Below are 22,806 nucleotides of genomic sequence, written 5' to 3'. Positions count from 1 at the left end.
GTGAACTGAGTGCAAAGTACCAAGAAATAAAATGTAATTATATCAATGATTTCAAATAATTTACATGTATTCTTCATTTCTGATGGTTAATGAAGGCTTGTAAGTTACATGTGTGCGGAAAAGTTTCAAATAATCTCCGCTGTTGTTTATTTTTGAGGTGTTGAACTTTAAGCTTAATTATCTCGGAATTATCTTTTCGGCGCTTAGTTCGGTTTAGCAGAACCCCGACCAACTGTCGAGCAGTCCCGTCTTCGACCACCATCAGCGACACCACGCTCACGCTGTAAAGCGCAAGCGTGCATTTTTCATGGTGCGTGTACTCTATACACGACGCAACCGTTCCCGGGTTAATGGCGCCGTCTTACTTCAAAGTCCCATTATAATTTGAAAGGCTCACAATCAGCTAAGTTTTCCATATATTTCCATCTACACTGTGGTGCATAATTGATCGGACAAACGCCGATTTTCATACAAAATGGCCAAGTTTGAGATGCTATAACTAAGGTTTACTTTGGTGGGTTGAGCTCAATTTTTTACACGGAACTACGAATATGCTGAATTTTGTGTATACAAAGTATAAAATGTTTTCGTTCACAGGTCTGGGCGTGGCAAGGCGTTGAAAATATTGCAAAAGTGATCGGACAGTGGTACCCCTTTGATTTACACGCGTGCCGCTGTTCGATCACTTTTGCAATATTTTCAACGCCTTGCCACGCCCAAACCTGTGAACGAAGACATTTTATATTTTGCATACACAAAATTCAGCATATTTGTAGTTCCGTGTCAAAAATTGAGCTCAACCCACCAAAGCAAAGCAAGCATCTCAAACTTGGCCATTTTGTATGAAAATCGGCGTTTGTCCGATCAATTATGCACCACAGTGTATGTAAATGGAGATCAAACTTTGAAGGGCTGGATCATTCAATTTTCAGCCAAATGAGCAAAAACTTTGTAAAGAATTCGGTTATAAATCGAATTAGCGAAGTGGAGTAAAATCGTTTTGTTTAACCAATGTAAGCAATAAAATCATTTGACCGTCTCGGATTATCGATTGTAAAAAAGCTTTTGATCATAAAGGCCACGTATAGCAAAACGACAGCACGCGCCTCAATAGATTAATTTTGCAATTTAGAACACCTAGCAGAAAAACTGATATATCACCACAATCAAGCTGTGGGCATCGAATTGCCTACCGAACATCCAATCGCCACCGCGGTGGTGCGGTGGATCCCACCGAGCACCATCTCCAATCATCATGGCCATCTCCCGGCAGCCAATTCAATTCGCAACACTATGATTCTTGGGTTTTTTTTTCGGAACTAGCATCTTCAGCTAAAGGTGCCCAACGTCGTCGGCGCTCAACTGTTCGCTTTAGTACCGTAAATCGGGGAGAAGCTGAATGTGTTTTTAGTATTTTAGATATTAATTTTTAAGATTTTAGATATTTGAGCAGAAATGACATTAATCCTACGCCCCCAAATTCGTCCTATTCGAACACCAGCGATTACGGCATCGCTTAATTCCGTTCGTTTTGGTTTGTGTTCACTTCTGACAAAAACACAAAAATATGAAACAAAACAAACAACGCTTTAATCCTTTCTTTGCTTTGAGTAGGGTGAAAATGGGAGCACATATGCTTAGTCAAGGATCCAATACCCTTGCATAACTAAGTAACAGGGCTACTTCTTTTTGTTTCTCTACTTCTTCTCCTTCATCATCTTCTTATTCTTCTTCTTCTTCTTCTTCTCCTCTGCCTGCTTCTTCTTCTCTTTTTTTCTATTTTTTCTTATTATTTTTCTTCCGTCTTGACTTTTTTCTTGTTTTCTTCATTTTTTCCCTTCTTTCATTTTTCCCTTGCTGTTACGTCACAAATGAAACAGAGCATGCTTCTCAGCAGTTCTATGAGCAATCTCAATGTTAACACTGATATGAAAAAAGAAAGGGTTATCTTCACGATATCTTTGAGTTATGTTGATATGCATTGGTAGATGAAGGTAGACCGTACAGCGAAATAAACGTTTGTTTACAATGATGATCTATACCATATGTTAACTTTAAGCCTGAATGGACCATTCTGCATTTTCATATTTCTAATCTACTCTATGTTCAAGGAAACCAAAGAATTTTCCATTGCAAACTCTGACTCTAAGGTGTCAGTGGTCTTGTTGAAGTCTCATGCGTTCACCACGTCGGTTACATGGTCCCATTTATGTACATACATTACAATTCAAATGAAAAAATATGCCAATCGAACCAAATTTGAAACTACATAGATACTATGCTGATCAACTTACACCCCACACTACGGTGCTTCAGAACCAGTGAACGACGCTCCCACCCCGAAAGGCCGTGCTGCTGAAAGGCTCAACAAGAGCCGCAAATGGGACCGATCATGCGACTAAACATGAAACAAATCGCCACGGATGCCAACGACCACCACCGGTAATCGAACCGGCAAAGTGGAAGTGGCTTTATGTATGTCGCATCGACCAGGTTCTCCTCACATAGTGCGATGCGATCCCCAGCCGTAGTGCAACGCAGATTACCACTATGGTAGGCAGTCGTTAGTGAAACAGCGCCGCGACTAGAAGGATACTAAGCTAAAGTGCGACCGTGATTTGTTGCTGCTCGGCGATCAGTGATTTTGGCACCAGTAGCACGGGCGCGCGTAGTCTAGTTCGTGACCAGTTTGGACCAGAGTGACATGTGTTTCTGGCGAGGATAATGTTACGCAATCGCATAATTACAGTACGTATATTCAAGTTCAATGGGAACCCGCCTCCGAGGAGGAACGTGAACTACCCTCGTATTCAAATCATATGGCAAACAAAATTGATGGAACGCAATTAATCACACCGGCCACCGATCGATCGGCTCGGACGTGCTCGAGTTGTGTCTCTTTATTCTCAGCGAATGCGAAGAATCCGTACCTATCGGCATGATGTCTCGGGTATGGACTGCATTGTGATTGGAATGAGTAACGAGAATAAGTGTGCAGTTTTTAGATAAACATTGAGGCAGTCTTATGTACGTGTCGAGACGCAGTGTGGAATCAATGTGATTAGAATGAGCAAAGTGAAAATAATGCTTGAAATCTTTATTTCAATTCAATTTTCCCACGGGTTCTACTGATTTTTTTTAAATATGCAACTCTTATCAAATTCAGTCAGACAAAAGTTGCATGTACTGTTGTAGAATATGTGTGCTATTCGGAGTTTTCATTTTGATTAAAATATTGCACATGTCGACACCGAAGATGACGAACCATTCAAAATGTGTTGTGAATGCAAAAATGAGAGCATTAAAATATGACTACCAAAAAAGTGTCTTGGGCACTTGTGCCGACATTCGGCGTGAAGAATCTAAAACTATGTGTTTTTTTTTCTCTGTTCGGGACATAACCACTGCGACCAATATTTGATCTATTGTGGTGTACCCCGTGTCCTTTGTATAGTGCAAGTCGTATTACACAGTGTTGCAAAAATTCAATTCATTCATTTGAATACTAACTAACAAATCTGTTCAGTCATTTTTCCTTCTAGTTATGCTCAAAACGATTTCATTCAATCAGAGCACCTATCAAATGAGAAGCGAATCCTTGTCAATTGAATAAATTGTCACTCGAATGAGTAGCTTGGCACGAAACACGAAAAACCCCGCAAAATTCCGCTAGACTGAAAAAGTTTCGAATGTCGGGTCAAAGTCGGGTCAATTTTTATCGAATGTTGGGCCATTGTTGGACCAACATCGATCAACTATTGGGTCTAAGTTGGGTTTGGTGGCCAAAATAAAAATAGGTGAATGATAGGTTGATGTCGGGTTTGACGTCATCAACGATGGTAAAAGCTTTGAACCTACAACACCCCACATTTATGCTTCCTAGCTGGGGCTCAATTGAATGATATGTGCCTTGACTGAGGCTGGAGCTGATGTCAATTGAATGATCAAAGGCAAGTCAATTGATATTCCGATGGTAAATGGAAAAATGAGTGGTTACCTATCTCAATTTCAGCTTTAAATATCGGTTGATACTGACACTTCGCAGCACTGGTATTACTTTATCATCATTGAGAAGTTATAAAGTATTCGGTTTTGTTACAGTAGTCATTTTCAACATAATCGCAAGGAAGGATTCTGATTGATAGGTTCCGCTTTTAACACGGTCCTTTTTCAGTCAAAATCGGATCCCTTAACGAATAAGTCAAGAAATGATACCGATATTGATCACATTGGAACCCTAGTCCCTACTGCCTCAAACCAAAGAATACCGAATAAAAGATTAGGATTACTAATCCATTTTTTCCTTAGTGCAAGATCCATCTCGGCCTGAACCAAACTGAGACCTATCACTTTTACCAAGGCATGAAATGTAATAAGGACCTATAAGGACCAATGTTTTTCCTTGAATTACTGAAATAGGCTACTCCATAGTTGGAAGCAGTTAGGACTAGGGTTTGGTTTGGTAGATCTTTCTCCGCAACGCAACCCAAAAAGGTGATCTACCCACGCTGGCTTTGGGACAGAAGGTCGAAGGACAAATGGTCGAAGGACAAAAGGTCGAATGGACAAAAGGTCGAATGGACAAAAGGTCGAATGGACAAAAGGTCGAATGGACAAAAGGTCGAATGGACATCAGGTTGAAGGGACAAAAGGTCGAATGGGACAAAAGGTCGAATTTTAGTAGACCAATTTACCAGCTGGTATTTCTCGCTTATAAGACAAACATTTTTGAGAAGTCTTTGTTGCCGCTCATTGAAAGAAACATTGTAGTGCTGTTATAGAAATCATATGCATTTCAGTCACTAACATTTCCATAGGAAATTTTTCCTTCTTTTGTTTGTAGGCTGTTCTTTCAAGTTCTGTTAATAGAGTAATTATTTGATGGCAATTTAGTTTGGTTTTTGTTCAGGAATTTTTCCTTCTTAAATTGATAGGCTGTTCTTTTAACTTTTGTTAGTGAAATAATTATTGACTCCTTAGGGACTTATTTTTCAATCAGTAATTTTGCCTTCTTCTTTTCAATATCTGTTCTTTCTAACTGTACTGCAGAAACATTCATTAACTACTTGTGCTTAGTGATCATCCCCTCTTGGATAGATAGGTGGATCCTTATAATTATACTGTATAAGAAAAAAAATCATTTTGTTTGCTCATACAGGCGTTACGCCAAAAATTGAGAATTTTCGATCCCCCTCTCCCTGTATAGGACTAACTATATTGCTTGTTACACTTTTGCAAACCACCCTCCCCCTATAATCGTGACGTACTTCATGGATCACCCCTATAATACCCAGAGATTTTTCCTTTTCTAATTTATAGACTGCTTGACTTTATTTAATAGCATTAATGATTGGAATTTCAAATGAGAATATTCCGATCTATGATTCATCCTTCTTCAACCCATAGGCTGTTCTTTCAAGGAATCAGAGATGGCATGCTCCTCAGTGCGAAACGTGTGAAGAGAAATCATACACTCTACACACGACTTTCAACGAGAGCGAGGGTGAACTACGCAACTTTTTTCACACACAAACCACCCGCTCACCCTCAAAATGAGTGCTCAAACAAATGTTAGCACAAACATGTTTTTTTTTTCAGTTTCTGCGTGCACATTTTGTGCGCGCAGAAAATGTGCACACACATATTCGTGTTGAGAGCGCACTCAGTCTTGCTTCCAGTGCAATACTGTGTGTACCACAGGAGTATAAAAGTACTTGCTTGTCTAAGATATCACATAAATCACAGACAAATAGATGTGACACTAACGAAATTTCAATTTCATAGATCTCATGATCCTGATTACTTAGAAAGATTGTGTCTTCGGCAAAGTTGTTTGACTGGTCAAGGACTAACCGATAATAAGATTTAAGATTCAAAATTCCGCCGCTAGGCGGTGCTAGAGAGCAAGAAAAATTTTGTTTTTCATAAATATCAGGAAAATTCGCCAAAAAAATGCAACTAGCGCCGAGTAGCTGTTGAAACTTGAACCAAACGGTAATTATTCTGAAAGCCCTTGATCTACCAAACCATATTGCCGAAGACACCATCTTTCTACAAAATGAGGATGCTGAGATATGCGAAATTTAAAATTTGTTTGCTCTCTAGCGCCGCCTAGTGGTAGAATTTTGAATCTTAATTCTTATTATCGGTTAGCCCTTGACCAGCCAAACAACTTTGCCGAAGACACCAACTCTCTAAGTAATCAGGATCATGAGATATATGAGATTGAAATTTCGCTAGTGCCACATCTACTTGTCTGTGATTTATGTGATATCTTAGACAAGCAGATGCAACACTGACAAAATTTCCATCCTATATATCTCAGGAACCTGATTACTTAGAGAGTTGGTTTCTTCGGCAAAGTTGTTCAGCTGGTCAAGGGCTTTCAAAATATGGGCCGTGTGATTTGTGATTTCACCGCTAGGCGGCGCTAAATAGCGTACAAATTTTACATTTCACATATCTCAACATTCTGGTTCTTTAGAAAGATGGTGTCTTCGGCAAAGTTGTTTGGTAGATCAAGGGCTTTCAGGATAATTATCGTTTGGTTCGAGTTTCTGCAGCTAGGTGGCGCTAGTTGCAATGTTTTGCAAATTTTCCTGATACATATGAAAAACAAAATTTGTTAGCTGACTAGCACCACCTGTTGGTGGAATTTGGATTCAAAATATTCATCAACTGTAAGTCCTTGACCAGCTTAAGACGTCTGCTTGTCTCTAATATCAAGGATTTGTTTGATGCTCAAACAACACTGACCCCTTTAAACACACTGCGTGTGCACTGAGTTCTGTTTTTTCTGCGTGCGCGCAGAAAATGCGCACTGGGATTATGACCTGCGGGCTCTCATTGCTCTCACGCAGCACTCTAAGGGGCTGTTCATAAACCACGTAGACCAAACTTTGGCCATCTCAGACCCCCCCCCCCTAACTTTTGTCCATTCGACCTTTTGTCCCATTCGACCTTTTGTCCATTCGACCTTTTGTCCATTCGACCTTTTGTCCATTCGACCTTTTGTCCATTCGACCTTTTGTCCATTCGACCTTTTGTCCATCGACCTTATGTCTTTCGACCTTTTGTCATAGATTCGTTTTAATATGGAACGAACTCACCGATAAATATCCATCCCTGTGTCCAGTGATCATGTACTCATAATCGACGCAGACAGAAATGGCTTCTATGCCACTGCCTAGCATTACTACCACGAATCGCACTGAACTGCTTCGATCTAGGGATTCCCGCACAATCTAAGGAATCTAAGTATTTCGAAAACATACTTCTTAAGGAATCCCATCAATCCTGAAGGTTACCCACAAAGAATGAACTCTTGGGGGATTTCTTAAAAGAACTCCTGCAGGGTTCCTAGTGTGAAAAATTATCTCAAGGAACTCCTGGAGGATTCCCAAAAATAACTCCTGGAAGGTTTCTAAAAGAAACATATAGCCACAGCTGTTTATGCATGAGTATTCAGTATGACCATGTTGGGTATGACGGGTTTGATTCCCGGTTAATCCAGAAACTTTTCATTTATAAAATCCTTGACTTCCTTGAGTATAGAGTATCTTCGTGCTTGCTACACAATAGACATATACAAAATGTGCATCTGGCAATGAACGCTTTCAGTTAAATAGGACAGATCGGTGTAGTACTAGATTTGTAGTAATGAGCTGAATTTTTGTATGGTGAGAAGGTCATTTCTCCGTTTCTGTAATGAAATGGTGCAAATAGCGTGGGTATTATTATTCCTCGACCTGAATGACTCACTTGAGTTAAAAGGTCGTTAATAAAACAAACAAACATTATTATTCCTTGCCTAATTTGATGCTGTTTGAGCAAAACTTTGGGCAACAGTGTTGTTGTTTTCTCCATTTCTTGCAACATAAACAACATAGTTACCCAAAGTTTTGCTCAAACAGCATCAAATTAGGCAAGGGATAATAATACCCACGCTTTTCGCACTATTTCATTGCAGAAACGGAGAATTGACCTTCTCACCACACAAAAATTCAGCTCATTACTACAAATCTAGTACAACACCGAACGTGCCCCATTGTGTAAGTTCTCATAGAACACTAAACTAAGAAGCAGGCTTTGTCTCAGTGGGGACGTTTCGCCTAGAAGAAGAAGAACCAGGAGGGCTCCCTGGAGGAACTCATGGAGGATTTCCAGAAGCAACTCCAGAGGAATTACTACTTACTACTTTCAATCCTGAGCACTAGACCTGTTCACTTTTTTTGACCTACCCGTGTCACATCAAATTATCAATCCACATGCAAAAACAAGTCTTCAGTCCAAAATTGAGCCAAATTGATAAAGGTTTAGAGGTGTATCAAATCGATTTAGTGTTTTTTCGAGCATTTTCACGAAAATGTACTCCAATATCCAGAAAATTGCACCGAAAAGGTACAGAAAACACCGTTAAAATATAGTTGGATCAATACTCTACAACTTTGCCGAAGACACTACGGTGTTTAAATTGCTTATTTCAAAGATATTCAACAATTTTCGTTAAAAAATCGCGAAAAAATACAATATTTCTACGGTTTTTCATGTAAAAGTCATGTAAATTTACATTGTTTTAAGTGACTAAATTAATCAGCTATTGCTTTTATGTGTTACGAACATTTCGTCCATACATCATTTTAGTGTAGGAACTCGTTTTCATTGACTAATTATCAAAAGTATGTCACGTTGATACTTTAAATCGCATAGAGTTGCCAGCACAAAATTAAACAAAGTTACCCATGATTAAAACGTCATTACATTTCTTTGTCGCATCTGCATCAGTTTCAATTTGGTGTAGATGGTTGAGCATGAGACTGCCGATTCGAAGATTCAAGGTTCGAGCCCTGGAATAGGATTTTTTGCGTCTCGATCCAGCTATAAGTTAATGAGACTACACTCTGCATCTCATTGCAATTTGGCATCATAGCATAGTTTCGAAACCGTAGAGTGCATAGTAAGAATGAAGTTTCCCTTCATCGTGTAGTTGTGCTGATTTGTGGGTAGATAGATAACAAGTAAGCTCCACCCACAGTTGTCTAATGTTGGATCCAGAAGCAGTTCCATCATCGTATTGAATTGTTTTAGCCCAATTAATCGGTATCAAACAGATGTCCAATATTTCGTCCAGCTGATCTCGTCGACACGATTTCTTGTCAACAAGTAAACTAAATATCTAGCTAGTCCTGGAATGGGCTTAATTGGCAGGTCCCGACCATCATTATTTGGGAGATTGCGTGTAAGTCATGGACCATGGTTCATGGCTGATTCATCAACCTAACTGCTACAAAGAAAGAAAGAAAAGTTTATTATGCATTTGAGCTTGAACCTGGGACCTTCTGATCCGCAGGCTTGGGCCTTATCATCTGCACCATTTCTGATACTTGAATCGAAAGACATTAGAATACGATGGCATGACGTCTTAATCATGGGTAACTTTGTTTTAATTCGTGCTGGCAACTCTACGCGATTTTTAGTATCAACGTGACATACTTTTGATAATTAGTCATTGAAAACGAATTCCAACACAAAAACGATGTATGGACGAAATGTTCGTTACACAAAGGAGAAATAGCTAATTAATTTAGTCACGTGAAATAATGTAAAATTACATGACATTTATATGTAAAATCGTAAAAATATCGTGTTTTTTCGTGATTTTTCAACTAAAATTATTCAATAGCTTCGAAATAAGCAATTTAAACACCGTAGTATCTTCGGCAAAGTTGTAGAGTATTGTACTAACTATATCCTAACGGTATTTTCGGCACCCTTTCGGAGCAATTTTCTGGATTTATGAGTAAATTACTGTGAAAACGGTTAAAAAAAACACAAAATCGATTTGATACACCTTTAAATCTTTATCAATTTGGCTCAATTTTGGACTGAAGACTTGTTTTTGCATGTGGATTGATAATTTGATGTGTCACGGAGAATCGGAGAAAAAAGTTTCAAAGTGAACAGGTCTACTGAGCACTCACGATGGTGCAAAGGGCCGAATTGAAAGATCTCCAACCTGGGCTGTTTCCCGCCTTCACATTGACCTGTGTCCTGTCCAGGTTAAATTTCTGTTGACTTGTTTGATTTCGTTGTTGCGGCTGCGCCGCCATGAGCCTCCAGGTCAACATTATCTATACTGTTTGCCCAGCTACCGTGAAGCTGGAAGGGTTGGCCGTGTTTTCATCCAACGATTTGGTCTTGTTGACGTTGATGCTAAGACCTGCCACCGAGGAGCGATCGGCATGATCATCGAGCTTACTCTGCATATCATTGCGCCGTTGAGCTAGAAGAGCAACATCATCAGCCAGTTCAAAGTCATTTAGGTGCTCCATGGTAATGGGCTGCCTCAGCAACCCACGATCCAGTTCACGATCAATCGCACCTACCAAAATCTCATTACGATTACGATGAGGAACAGTTGCGGTGATAATATACTTCCTTGCCTCATTCCAGCAACAACCCGGGTGGGATCAGACAAGACACCGTTCTGCACGAAAATGCCCTGTACTATGCTTCAATGAGGCCGATGATTTTCTCAGGCACACCTTTACGCCTGAGGGCTTCCCACAATTTGTCATAGTTCGGAAGTAAGCTTTTTCGTAATCAATGAACATCAGGTAGAGAGACCAGGGGCGTGACAATATGGTTCACACAGGATCGTCCGGCACAGAATCCTGTTTGCTGCCGCCGGAGAGTTGCGTCAATCTTCTTCTGTATCCGGTTAAGGATCACTTTGCAGAGTCAAAGCCCTCCGATGCACAGCAACATGATACCCCGCCAATTATCGCATACTGTCAGGTCACCCTTTTTGGGCACCTTTACTTAGACGCCTTGCATTCAGTCCGCCGGAAATGCCGGGTTTTCCCATACGATGCGTTGCAGAATAATTGATGCAGCTGTTGTGCAGATACTACAGGGTCAGCTTTAAGCATCTCAGCTGATATCCGATCGACCCTCGCCTAGGTCCCTCAGGGCTCTGTTCGATTACATGCTACGGGTGGCTGTTTCTATCTGCTGCAATGATGTAGCTTCGGTGTTAATATGGGTAATACGTCGAGCCCTTGGTGGATCATGCTGAGATGTTGCTTGCGTAGCCGACGCCACTTGGAAAAGGTTGAATACATTAAACATTAAAGTTTGATACATGATTGGGCTTTAAAATGGTTCCTTTTCCATGTACTGCAAGTTGATGCTAGGATCTAATGACTGGCAGCGCATATCAAGTTTGAGCTACACATGTTGGAGTACATGCTTTTGATAATTATTATATTACCGTATTACCCCGCTAATACGACACCAACTGTTGTCGAATAACCGGGGTAAACTTTTAATTCGACAAACTGGTCACCCTACACTATCATTGAAATTTGGCAACTTTATTTTTGTTTTTGTTTTGATTTCCGGATTTGTTATATATAAACATAATTTCAACAGATATTGCGGTGGTGCGAATGAAAAGCTCGTTCTTTCTACGGTTATTGCCATCCTCAGTTCATTCCGGTTGGTCTTCTGGCGGTTTGGGTGTCGAATAGCAATAACTCAGAACTTTCGGAATTAGCGGCTGCAAGAGGAGCTGCTGCGGGTGCGAGTATAAGCGCAACATCAAACTGTTTTGCATTTACAGTGTACATCCCTGTGACATTTGAACACTTTTATATTCGACATGTGTCGAATAAGCGGGGTACGAATTAAAAAGTGTCGTATTAAAACGTGTCGAACCAGCGGGGTAAGACGGTAGTACATACTATGGAAATGTATAAATATTGCAATCGATGTCAAATACGAACATTTGACACATTGTACACATTGTAACATTGAGGAAGAAAGAAACGCATAGAACGACGAATTTCGCTTATCCTTAAAAAGTAGTCTCCTACAGTATGGGGTGATACACAAATTATGTCACGCAAAAATCGACCTTTTTCAAGCCCCCCTTTCCCCTATGTCACACTTTTTGTATGAGATCTCAATATTTTTTGTAAGGGTCGTCACGCTCTGTAAAACCCCCCTCACCCCTAAAAGCGTGACGTAATTTGTGTACGACCCCTATTTACAGTATACCCAGAGCAATGCAATGTTTGCGACTTTCACAAGAACATTTGACATGAGCAAAAATTCACGACCTGTGATACCGCAAAACCTCGATCAATAATTTCAAACATCAATTTTATGCAAATTGTGGCATTGACAACTTTTAAAATATTGAATTCAATGCAAAGTGCAGTGGACTCGTAGCTCGTTTATGATATTCTGCACACTGCCGAAGATTGTCTTTAGTATGCACTGCACTGGCGATGACTGGCGCCTAATCCTTGGTGTTGAGCACTGGTTTTGGGGGAAATACCAACGCAGAATACTGCCCAGAGACTGGAGATCAGAAGATGTAACATAAGTGTGTGGCTTATTTTTCAAAAGTTGTTGAAAACTGGTATTCGTATGCATTTCCGGTTTCAAGTTTGAGCCTCAAATATTCATATTCAAAGTTTAAAGTTTAAAGATGTTCAATAACAACAAGGATATACACTGCCCCTCTTCGCATGTCAGTCCCATGTCGTTTCTAATGCGAATCATATTTTTGTCATTTACGAGATCATTTAATACAAATTTGATATTTTAACCACTTCATTTCACAGCTGAATATGCTACGAAAAGGTTATGCATACTCACTTCATGCATTTTTGAAAATAAGTAGAGTTAAACTATAAAGTTAAAGTTAAAGTAGAGTTGACTATCGGATAATTATAGCTTTTTGTAGACTCCTTATAACTTCGTACAGAGTTCCCCGATCTTTTTCAAATTTTGACTATTGATACACAAGTAGTTGATCATCTTACAGTGGAAATGTAATGCACTTTTCGCAAAGTTACAACTAGTTAAATTTTTTTTGCAAATTTTGCCTGTCCCGATCATTTTGTCTATCCCCTGTAGATTGCATTCGGCAGAAACTTCCAGTCCAGCCATTTGCCGTAAATCAAGAATACACTATCGCCTAGCCTTCCATCATAGACGACGAAACTGTTATAAAATTGATGAGATTGTTCCTTTTATATTTATTTATCTACATATATGACGTACATCGTCGGTTTCCTGCAACAGGGGCACTATTTAGGCTTGAAGTTAGGTTTTGATCCTCATTAGAGAAGTTTGTCTGTACTCTCAGTAAAATGCAACAATGTAGCAATTGTAACCATCAGTAATAATAGATCATGTACATAAGCGCATTCATCACACAGTACACAGTACATAATGCACCAAAGGGTTCAATAGTCAGCCAAACAGTATTTATCCACTGCCATGTTCTAGTCCAATATAGTATCAATCCTAGTATCAATTCATTAGTATTAGAGTATCAAAATAGTTTTTGTATCGAAGTATCCGTCCATATCGTATCGTGTTACAAGTCCCGCGTCCGTTGTAATAGTTCCGTCCTCGAAATACAAGTTACTTGTGTAGTAAATCAGACAGTCCAACCTAGTACCGTGTAAATAAGACCCGATTATTCCGACCAATAAACGAAGTATTCAAACAGACCGCGTACCATTCAGTGATTATCATTTGTGGAACTCCAGTGATTAATCAGATACCGATAAATCAGTACAGACGCTCTTATGTGCGCGAACAGGCACAACTCAAAAAATGTGAATTTTCAGAATAAGCGTTCGAAAATTAGGAATCTCGGAGCACATTCTACAAGTTCAAAGGTATTTTGATGGTTGTATCAAGGAAAGGACCTTTTTAGTTTTTTTTTTGTGATATTGGATTTTTTTTTCTTGTGCTCTGTCAGATAACGGAAAATCACCTATCTGAATCATTTCCAAGTTTTTGCGCCCTCATATATGTAACAATTACTGTGATATCGGATATTTATCTCCCGCTCTTCCGAATATGAGAAAATCTCCCATGTACTTTTCCATATGCTTGCGCACTTACGAACGTACGAAAAATTGTCCATGTGAATATTCCAAACTTTAGCTTCCCCAATGGAAAATCTTTTTTTCAATTTTTCCCTCCTGAATATATTTGAATAACCTATTTCATTTTCCTTATCGTTCTGCGCTCTCACAAACATAGAGTAATAATTCATGTATATATTTCAGTTTTTATACCTCCTCACGTGATGGAAATTTCTACTTTTAAACATTAGAAACCGTCTACGAGAATTTTTTGTGGCATTTACATGTGTCGAAAAAGAAAGTATGCTTTGTGAGTTTTCCTTTTTTTCGCCCTTTCGGGAATTCTTTCAGAAATTCCTCACGGGATTTCTTCAAAAAATTTTACAAGTGTTTTTCCACATATTTCTTCTGAAATTCCTCAACATCTCTTCGTCCTAGGGTGTTTTCTAAAACCAGTTGGTCTCAAAATTTGCCTTATAACGTTCCCCACAAATTGTCGCTTTATTTTCCTTCCAATGTTTTTGAATTCGACAATAACACATCTTTAGAATTTTGAATTGCATAAAACTGTACAGTGAACATGGCCGTCTGATACGATAATTGAAAATTTTAGTTGTGAATTAATAGTTTTATTATTGTTTATAGTTTATTGAATGCTTATCAGTGGTTCCACTGTTGGAACGGGTTGCCATTATTTGGGATTGTCTGGTGAGGTCGCAGTCATGTTCTTGAAACTGTTGCATCATATTCATATAATTTCATTTGTCTTGAGTTCGAACCTGAGTGATAGATAACTGCAAAGGTTAAAGGGGTATATGAATCCAGAGTAATGCAATCTAACAAACAAGAATAATTTATTCAATTTTTGAAACTTTATTACTAATACTTACAATTGAAGCGGTAATATTGGGTCAATTATTTTGACAGAACGTGTGGTGGTTTGGGTGGTTACGATATTGTTGGTGTGGAGATGCTGTGCGCGTGTTTTGGTTGGATCGGATGCGTCTTTCTTTTGTGATGTGACCAATTTCATTTCTCAAGCGGAACCACGACGGCGTTAATTTGGTGAGAACGTTTCATGCTAAATTTTTCATGCTTACATCTATTTACACAACATCTAATCCAGTCGCATACTTGATCATACTGAATTGCAGACCATTCCCGTACCAAAATCCTATCTCTTTCTATTTACGAGGGCGTCGGTGAGTCGCTGGCATCTCGATAAATAGATAGCATCCCTTCCCTATTATCCCCTCCCATCCGCATAACGTGTTTCTTCTCGTTTCAGAGAGCGAGCAATGGCGCTTAAGCCTAGGCTTGTTAGCCAGGACACATGGTCCAAATGCCTGTGCCCCATCCCTGAAGCAAAACGGCCCATGGAGTGACAAAATCTCTTAGCTACGTCACTCCCAACGTTGGTGTTTAATACTAAAACACTCACACTCACACCAACACATTTACAAGATTTACACAATCTGAACCTTGTCGCATCACTCGCTTATAGTGATTCCCCAATCATCCCATTCCAAATATCCAACTCCTTGACACTTATGGGGGCGTCGGTGAGTCGCTGACCTCACCTTAAGTAGGTGTCATATCATCACATCCTTTCCTATCCTCGTAACGGAGAAGATGGGCGTGGCCGGCAATGGAAGTTCTCATGTCTTTTTTACTTCAACCTCTGATTGGATAGCTGTTCCTTCCCAAATAGCATTCCATAAGCAATTAGAATAAGAGTATTAAAGATAAAACATGACAACTTTCAGTATGCAATCTACGAATTACTCCGTTACCACGCAACGCAACGCAACGCAACGCATATTTCTTCTGAAATTCCTCAACAATAATAAATTTATCAAAGTTTCATACGGAAATTTTCTCCAGGGACTTGCTTAGCTTTTCATATCTTCAGAAATTGATCCAGTGATTGATTCAAACAATTGTCCAAAGATTTTTAAAGAATTTCTGCCATAAATGCCTTCGGAGATTTCCCTAAGAAAATCTGAGTTTCCTTTAATTTTTTTTTCCAAAGTGTTTTAGGGATAACCCAGAATTAATCCAAGAACTTTTGAATAAAACCTTCCCTGGATTCCTTCTAATATTGCTATATGGATTTCTTCACAAAATCATTCAGGAATTCCTTTCAGAAAATCTTCCATAGATTTCTTTTGAAAGTTCTTTAGAAAATCTTCCATACATCGATTCAGAATTTCTTCTAGAATTTGCTTCGCAATTTTTGTTAGAGGATCATCCATAAATTTCTCCAAAATTCCTCTAGAAAAGCTTCTATGGTTTTCCTTAAAAACCCTCCATAGATTTTTCTGGAATCCGTACGAAAATATTTTCAGAAAAACACCCACGGATTCCTCAGAAATGCGATCAACGATTTTTTAGGAAAATCAAAGGTTCCTACAGAAATTTATCCAAGGATGTCTTTACAAAATCTTCTACAAACTCCTTCTGACATTCTTCCAAAGATTCCTTCAAATTTTTTTCCTGGGATTCTTTCAAAAATTTTCCTGGAGATTCCTTCAATAAAAAATCTTATAAGTTCCTCCATAATTTTGTCCAAGGAAATGTTCCACGGATTACTTCCAAAATTATTCCGCCTTCTTCCGAAAAGTCTTTTCGCCTATACTGTGCAGTGCACAGTGTGCACAATTCCTTCAGAAATTACTCCAGGAGTTCGGTCTCTTAAAATCTATCAAGGTTTCCTTCGGCTTCTTCCATGGATTCTTTAAGAAAAGTCTCTAGGACTATCTTCAGATAGTCCTCCTCCAAGAATTCTTTTAGGTAGATTTCTATGGGTTCTTTCTAAAATATACCAGGAATTACATTAGAAAGTCTTCTAGGCAGGGATGGAAACACTTACTTGCAAAGAGTTACACTCACTTGCTATTTTTTTAAGCTCAGAAGCATGCTATCAAAAAACAGGACATGGAGGACTTTTACCTTGTTGTTTTTACTAAAAGTTTGCCGAATAAAGCAAGGGTCTCGTATGCATACCAAAGTGGTGCATAGCTTTGAACGCAACTCTCCATGACGTGAGTGTAACTTACATTATCACCTCGTGAAGAAGTGCCTTCATGCCTCCCTCACGACTTTGGTATACGTGTGCAACCCTTGTTTTATTCGGCAAACTTTTAGATAAAACAGGCCTTAGATAAAAAACACTGCTTTTGATAGTATGCTTCAGAGTTGCGAATATAACATGTGAGTGTAACTCTTTTCAAGTGAGTGTTTCCATCCTTGTTTTAGGGATTCGATAAAAAAAAAACATCATCGGAAACTTCTCCATGGAATTTTCTAAAGATATTTCTTCAGAAATACGTTCGGGAATTTCTCAGGATTTTCACTAAGGTATGATTTAGGATTTTTTTTCTAGGGATTTCATAAAAAAATCCCCTGGAGTGTATAGAGAAATTTTATCAGGGATTCATCTAGAAAATCATGCAGAAATTCCTTCCCAGATACTTACACTATTACTTTCAGTGATTCAGACAGGAATTTCCCCAGAGTTTCCTGCGCGAGTTAATGCAGAAATTTCTTCAGAATTTCTCCAGATATTTCTCGATTAAAATTTATCCGGCATTTCCTTTGAGAATAACTCCAATAATTTCTTCACGAATTCCTTAAGAAATCTATTTTAAAATATTTCCTTTAAGAATATTTGAAAAGTTTTTCCTTGGGATTTTTGCAGATACCTATCTATGTGTTTCTCTGGGTATTCAAGATTTTATAATAACTTCGGCCACAGATTTCTCCAAGAATAATTTCACAAAATACTCCAAGAGCTTTATTTAAGGATCTCTGTTTATTCTTCAATATTTTTTTTCTATGAATTCCACTAAGGATTTACCGAGAAGTTTCTCCAGAAAATTCTTAGGATATTCCTCTTGGGATCCCTTTAATAATTTCCCTGAGATTTCGTCTATTAGTCTTCCAGAGATTCATACAAAAGTACTTCCTAAGATTTCTACAGTGATTTTACTAAAAATTTCTTAACTTCTAAAAATCCTTACACTCGAATGTGGGGGTTCCCTGAAGTGTTCTCATACGTTTATAGAATGAGAGGTTCAAGTTTACGCTTCAGGTGAGAGTCCAGCTTCCTGAGCATGGAAATCCTGAGTTTTTTATCAGAAATTCCTGCTGAGATCATTTCAGAGATACCATTGAGGAGATATTTTTATCTGCAGCGACGTTTAAGAATGTTAGGAATTTCATCAAGAAATTTCTTACATTTCTTCCAATGAATTTATCAGAAATGTTTCTTAACTTTCTACAGAGATTGCATCGGAAACTCTTCCCTGGGTTTCTCCAAGAATTGTTTGAGAAATACCTTCAGTGATTTTTGCAAAAAATCGCAAGATGTTTTTTTTTTTTAATTGCCTGGTCTAGCTGCAGAATTTGTCAAGAAATTCCTTCAGGGTTTTTTTTTTCAGAAGTTCTCCCAGAAACTGCATTACAAATTCAGAAGAAATATTTGAGGAATCCCTGAAGAAATTTCTAAGAAAATCCTGAAGTAATGTCTGAAGTTATCTTGTAAGCAATTACTTCATGATTCATGAAACAGTGACTCTTCTACAGCTACTTGGCTTTTGAGCATTTTAGTTTATTGGGCGATTGTAACAGTAATGTACTGCTGTTCTACGCATAATTGTCCCATGGTATATGGGATTCCCATATAACATGGGACAATAATGCTTAGGACGGTAGTGTAGGAAAAGCAAAGAAATAATTTTCGTTTCATTCACTCCAGTATGAGAAACCATATATTTTTGTTCAACAGCCCAGTATAACTTTTTTGTATGGAACGTAAGATTTCTCAGGAGGGAACGGACTGAAAATGATCATTATTTGAATTAATGCACGTTTCCCTGCGTAAACATCGACTTTCTTCAATTTCAGATGACGATAAGACCACTAGTGCTGGTGCTGCTCACCGTCCATCACGTGGCGCCACAATCGATGTTCGAAAACATTTTCGACGACATTAGCTTCCTGTTCCTGTATGGAAACCGTACCTCCCGAATCCCAGACACCACCGTGTTCCGAAAGGAGTATGACTTCATCGTCATTGGCGCCGGTTCCGGGGGCTCCGCTATGGCCAACCGCCTCAGCGAAAATCCCAACTGGAACGTGCTACTGTTGGAGGTTGGAAAGGAGGAAAACTTGGTGGTCAATGTGCCACTGACGGCTGGTTTGACGACCGCTACTAGTAAGTGATGGAATATGCTTGGATTGGATGATAACTTTTATTGAGATTAAATTGGTTATGATTTTGCAGAGTTTAGTTGGGGCTATCGATCGGCTCCAATGCGCAACGCTTGTAAGGGTCTGGAAGAAGGCGTCTGCTACTGGCCCAAAGGAAGAGGTTTGGGAGGAACGAGTCTCATAAACTTTCTCTTGTATGGAAGAGGACACAAACGAGATTACGATGAATGGGAACAGAATGGAAACTACGGTTGGGGCTACAAAGATGTGGTGAAGTATTTCGAAAAGGCCGAAAAGATCAACGGACGTAAATCGAATCCGAAAGGGTACGTGCACATCGAACAAAGTACCTTTGAAACTCCCATGTTGAGGCGCTACATTGAAGCTGGAAAGTCATTTGGATACAAGGAAATTGATCCATTAGCGCCGGTCCAGTTAGGTTTCTACAAAGCATTGGCAACAATGAAAAACGGAGAACGCTGCAGTGCCTCAAAGGCATATCTTAGACCTATTGTAGATAGACCAAATTTACACATATCGATGCAATCCTGGGCAACCAAAATTTTAATTGATCCTCAAACGAAATCAGCATACGCAGTTGAGTTTACGAAGGACAAAAAACGATACCAAATCAAAGTAACGAAAGAGGTGATCCTCTCGGCAGGGGCCATTGCATCGCCTCAGCTTCTCATGCTGTCCGGAGTAGGTCCAAAAGAGCATCTCGAATCGCTTGGCATTCCAGTTATCCAAGATCTCAAAGTTGGATATAACCTGCAGGATCATACAACACTTTCCGGGTTGGTCTTCACAGTCAACAAACCTGTTACCATCCGAGAGCAGGATATGAGACGACCTGAGCACGTCCTGAACTACATGCTCAATCGCAAGGGACCATTCACTGTTCCCGGAGGTGCGGAAGGTATTGCATTCGTAAAAACCGTAGACTCCGACTTGCCGGCTGACTATCCGGATATGGAACTAGTGTTGGGAACCGGTGCCGTCAACAATGACGAATCCGGATCCCTCCGACATACTTTCGGCATGACAAAAGAATTCTACAGTAGAACGTACAGTTCGGCAAGAGGGCAACATGCATTTGGAATAGCTCCGGTTTTGATGAAGCCTCGAGGCCGAGGCCGGTTGTATCTGAAGAGCACAAACCCGTACCGGTGGCCACATATGGAAGGAAACTTCTTTGATCACCCAAAAGATATGTCCACAATGATAGAGGGAATAAAACTGGCGGTGAAAATTGGAGAATCGAAAAGTTTTGCTCCGTACGGAGCGAAGCTTTTGAAGACTCCTTTCTATGGATGTGAGAAGGAGACATTCCGAAGTGATGCATACTGGAAATGTTGTCTACAACAGGTTGGAGCTAGTATACAACATCAGGTAATCAATCATTACTCATATAATGCTTATTTTAAATAAATCAAACTTTTAACTATTTCCCTCCATTCTAGTCCGGTACGTGCAAAATGGGCCCATCCAGTGATCCCGAGGCAGTTGTCAATCCGGAACTACAGGTTCACGGCATTCGGAATCTGCGGGTTGTGGATGCTTCCATAATGCCATTCCTTCCAGCGGCGCACACCAATGGAGTGGTGTACATGATTGGAGAGAAAGCTGCCGACATGGTGAAAAAGTATTGGTCCAATAATGTTAACAGTTGATGGAATAATTCCGGATTGTGTAGGGTTTTCAAATTGTACAGGGTGTCATTTAATTCCAGGTGATCATTTTTTATTAAATCTAGTCATTAAAATAGCTGAAAATACAAAATAGCTGAAACTTATTTGCTTTTGGTTTAATTTTTGGTCAACATGGTACAAAAAAATGTAAGGCTATATTTTATGTACATAAAAAGGATCAATCATGCAAAACGATGCCGTCTTTACGGGACTCTCATATAAAAAGACTCTACATAATCCGAAATAGCAAAGTACAGACCAATAACGTGCCTTTAAAGTCTGTATAAGTGCTGTCGTCGGTAATAGCAAGGAGGATACAAGCCCACTGCGATGCCAACAACGTGATGACCGAGGAACAAAAAGGATGTCGCAAAAACACGCAAGGCTGCAAAGACCAGGTCATCACAGACGCAGTCATTGTGGGTCAAGCCACCGAAAAGCAGAGGAACCTGAGCATGGCGTACATCGACTACAGGAAGGCGTACGACTCAGTACCGCACTCGTACCTTCTTAAGGTACTGCAGTTGTACAAGGTAGACGGGAACGTCATCAGGCTGATGCAACACGCTATGGGGATGTGGAGCACGTCCCTACAAATTACCGACGGAACAGCTGTGTTGCGGTCCAGAACTCTCAGCATCAGGAGGGGGATATTTCAAGGCGATACCTTTAGTCCGCTATGGTTCTGCCTTGCGATGAACCCCCTCAGCAGAGCACTCAACCAATGCAACTATGGCTACCAACTGAAAAGTGGGGGAAGGAGTACAAGAATAACCCACACCTTCTTTATGGACGACCTGAAGCTGTTTGCGGAATCAGTACAGAGGCTGCATCAACTGTTGCAGCTTGTGACGGTGTTCAGCAACGACATCCGGATGGAGTTTGGAATTGACAAATGTCGGTCAGTCCATCTTCGCCGGGGTCAAGTAGTGGACGCCAGCTGTTTCCGCGTCAACGAACAGGAGATTCGGAATATGGTTGAAGGCGAAGCGTACAAATACCTCCGCTTCCTGCAACTGAGAGGTATTCGCCACACAGTGATCAAGAAGGAACTGCATGACAAGTTCTTGCATCGTGTCAACTGTGTTCTGAGGAGCTTTCTATCAGCCGGCAACAAGGTGAAGGCGATCAACACGTTTGCTGTGCCTCTGTTGATCTACAGCTTTGGGGTGGTAAAGTGGACCAAGACTGACCTCGAGGCGTTAGAACGAGCAGTACGAGTGGCGTTCACCAAGCACCGCATGCGCCATCCAAAGTCGTCCATCGAAAGAGTCACCCTACCATGCGCAGTAGGAGGAAGAGGCGTCACCAATATCCAGGCACTATGTGTCTCCCAGATCCAGCAGTTGCGGGCAGATTTCATAGAAAGCCAGAACCGTCATGAAATGTATCGCACTGTATGTGAAGCGGACCACGGTTACAGCGCCCTGCATCTGGCGCAGGAGGATTACCAGCTGAACTGCGACATCAAGACCGTTGACGAGATGATCGTAGCGTGGAAGACGAAGGAGTTGCATGGGACGCACCCCCATCAACTGGAGCTCGAGCACATCGATAAGGCGGCGTCGAACGCGTGGCTGGTGCGGGGTGACCTCTTCTCAGAAACAGAAGGTTTCATGGTAGCCATCCAGGACCGGGTAATTGCGACGAAGCTATCAGCGGTACATATTGCACGAAGACGTGGAGGACCGCTGCAGGAAGTGCAATTCAGTAGGAAAAACGATCGAGCATGTCGTTAGCTGGATCTGCCTACCTCGATCGTCACAACGAAGTTGCCAAGATTGTGCACCAACAGCTTGCTTTAAAGCATAACTTGGTCGACAGATTTGTACCCCACTACAAGTACCAGCCGGACCCGGTTCTGGAAAATAGTTGCATAAAGCTGTACTGGGATCGCGAGATCATTACGGATGTCCTCATTCGTGCCAACCGGCCCGACATTGTGGTTTACGACAAAAGGATGAAGCGGGTAACCCTCATCGACATCGCTGTACCGTTAGACTATAATG

At 40.2% G+C, this 22,806-nt stretch overlaps 1 protein-coding gene across 1 annotated transcript; it reads left to right on the top strand.

Moving 5' to 3' along the window:
• The first annotated feature begins 2,147 nt into the window (after positions 1-2,147).
• Positions 2,148-20,901, top strand: LOC109405774 (glucose dehydrogenase [FAD, quinone]-like). Its single transcript, XM_062857071.1, has 4 exons — positions 2,148-2,748; positions 18,801-19,110; positions 19,180-20,498; positions 20,570-20,901. Exons 1-4 carry the CDS (start codon positions 2,725-2,727, stop codon positions 20,777-20,779), a joined length of 1,863 nt encoding a protein of 620 aa, XP_062713055.1. The 5' UTR covers positions 2,148-2,724; the 3' UTR covers positions 20,780-20,901.
• Positions 20,902-22,806: the final 1,905 nt, after the last annotated feature.

This window comes from Aedes albopictus, chromosome 3 (genome assembly GCF_035046485.1).
Source record: "Aedes albopictus strain Foshan chromosome 3, AalbF5, whole genome shotgun sequence".
Classification (NCBI taxonomy): domain Eukaryota; kingdom Metazoa; phylum Arthropoda; class Insecta; order Diptera; family Culicidae; genus Aedes; species Aedes albopictus.
The sequence above is the reverse complement of the archived record's forward strand: the minus strand, read 5'-3'. Positions and strand labels throughout refer to the sequence as shown.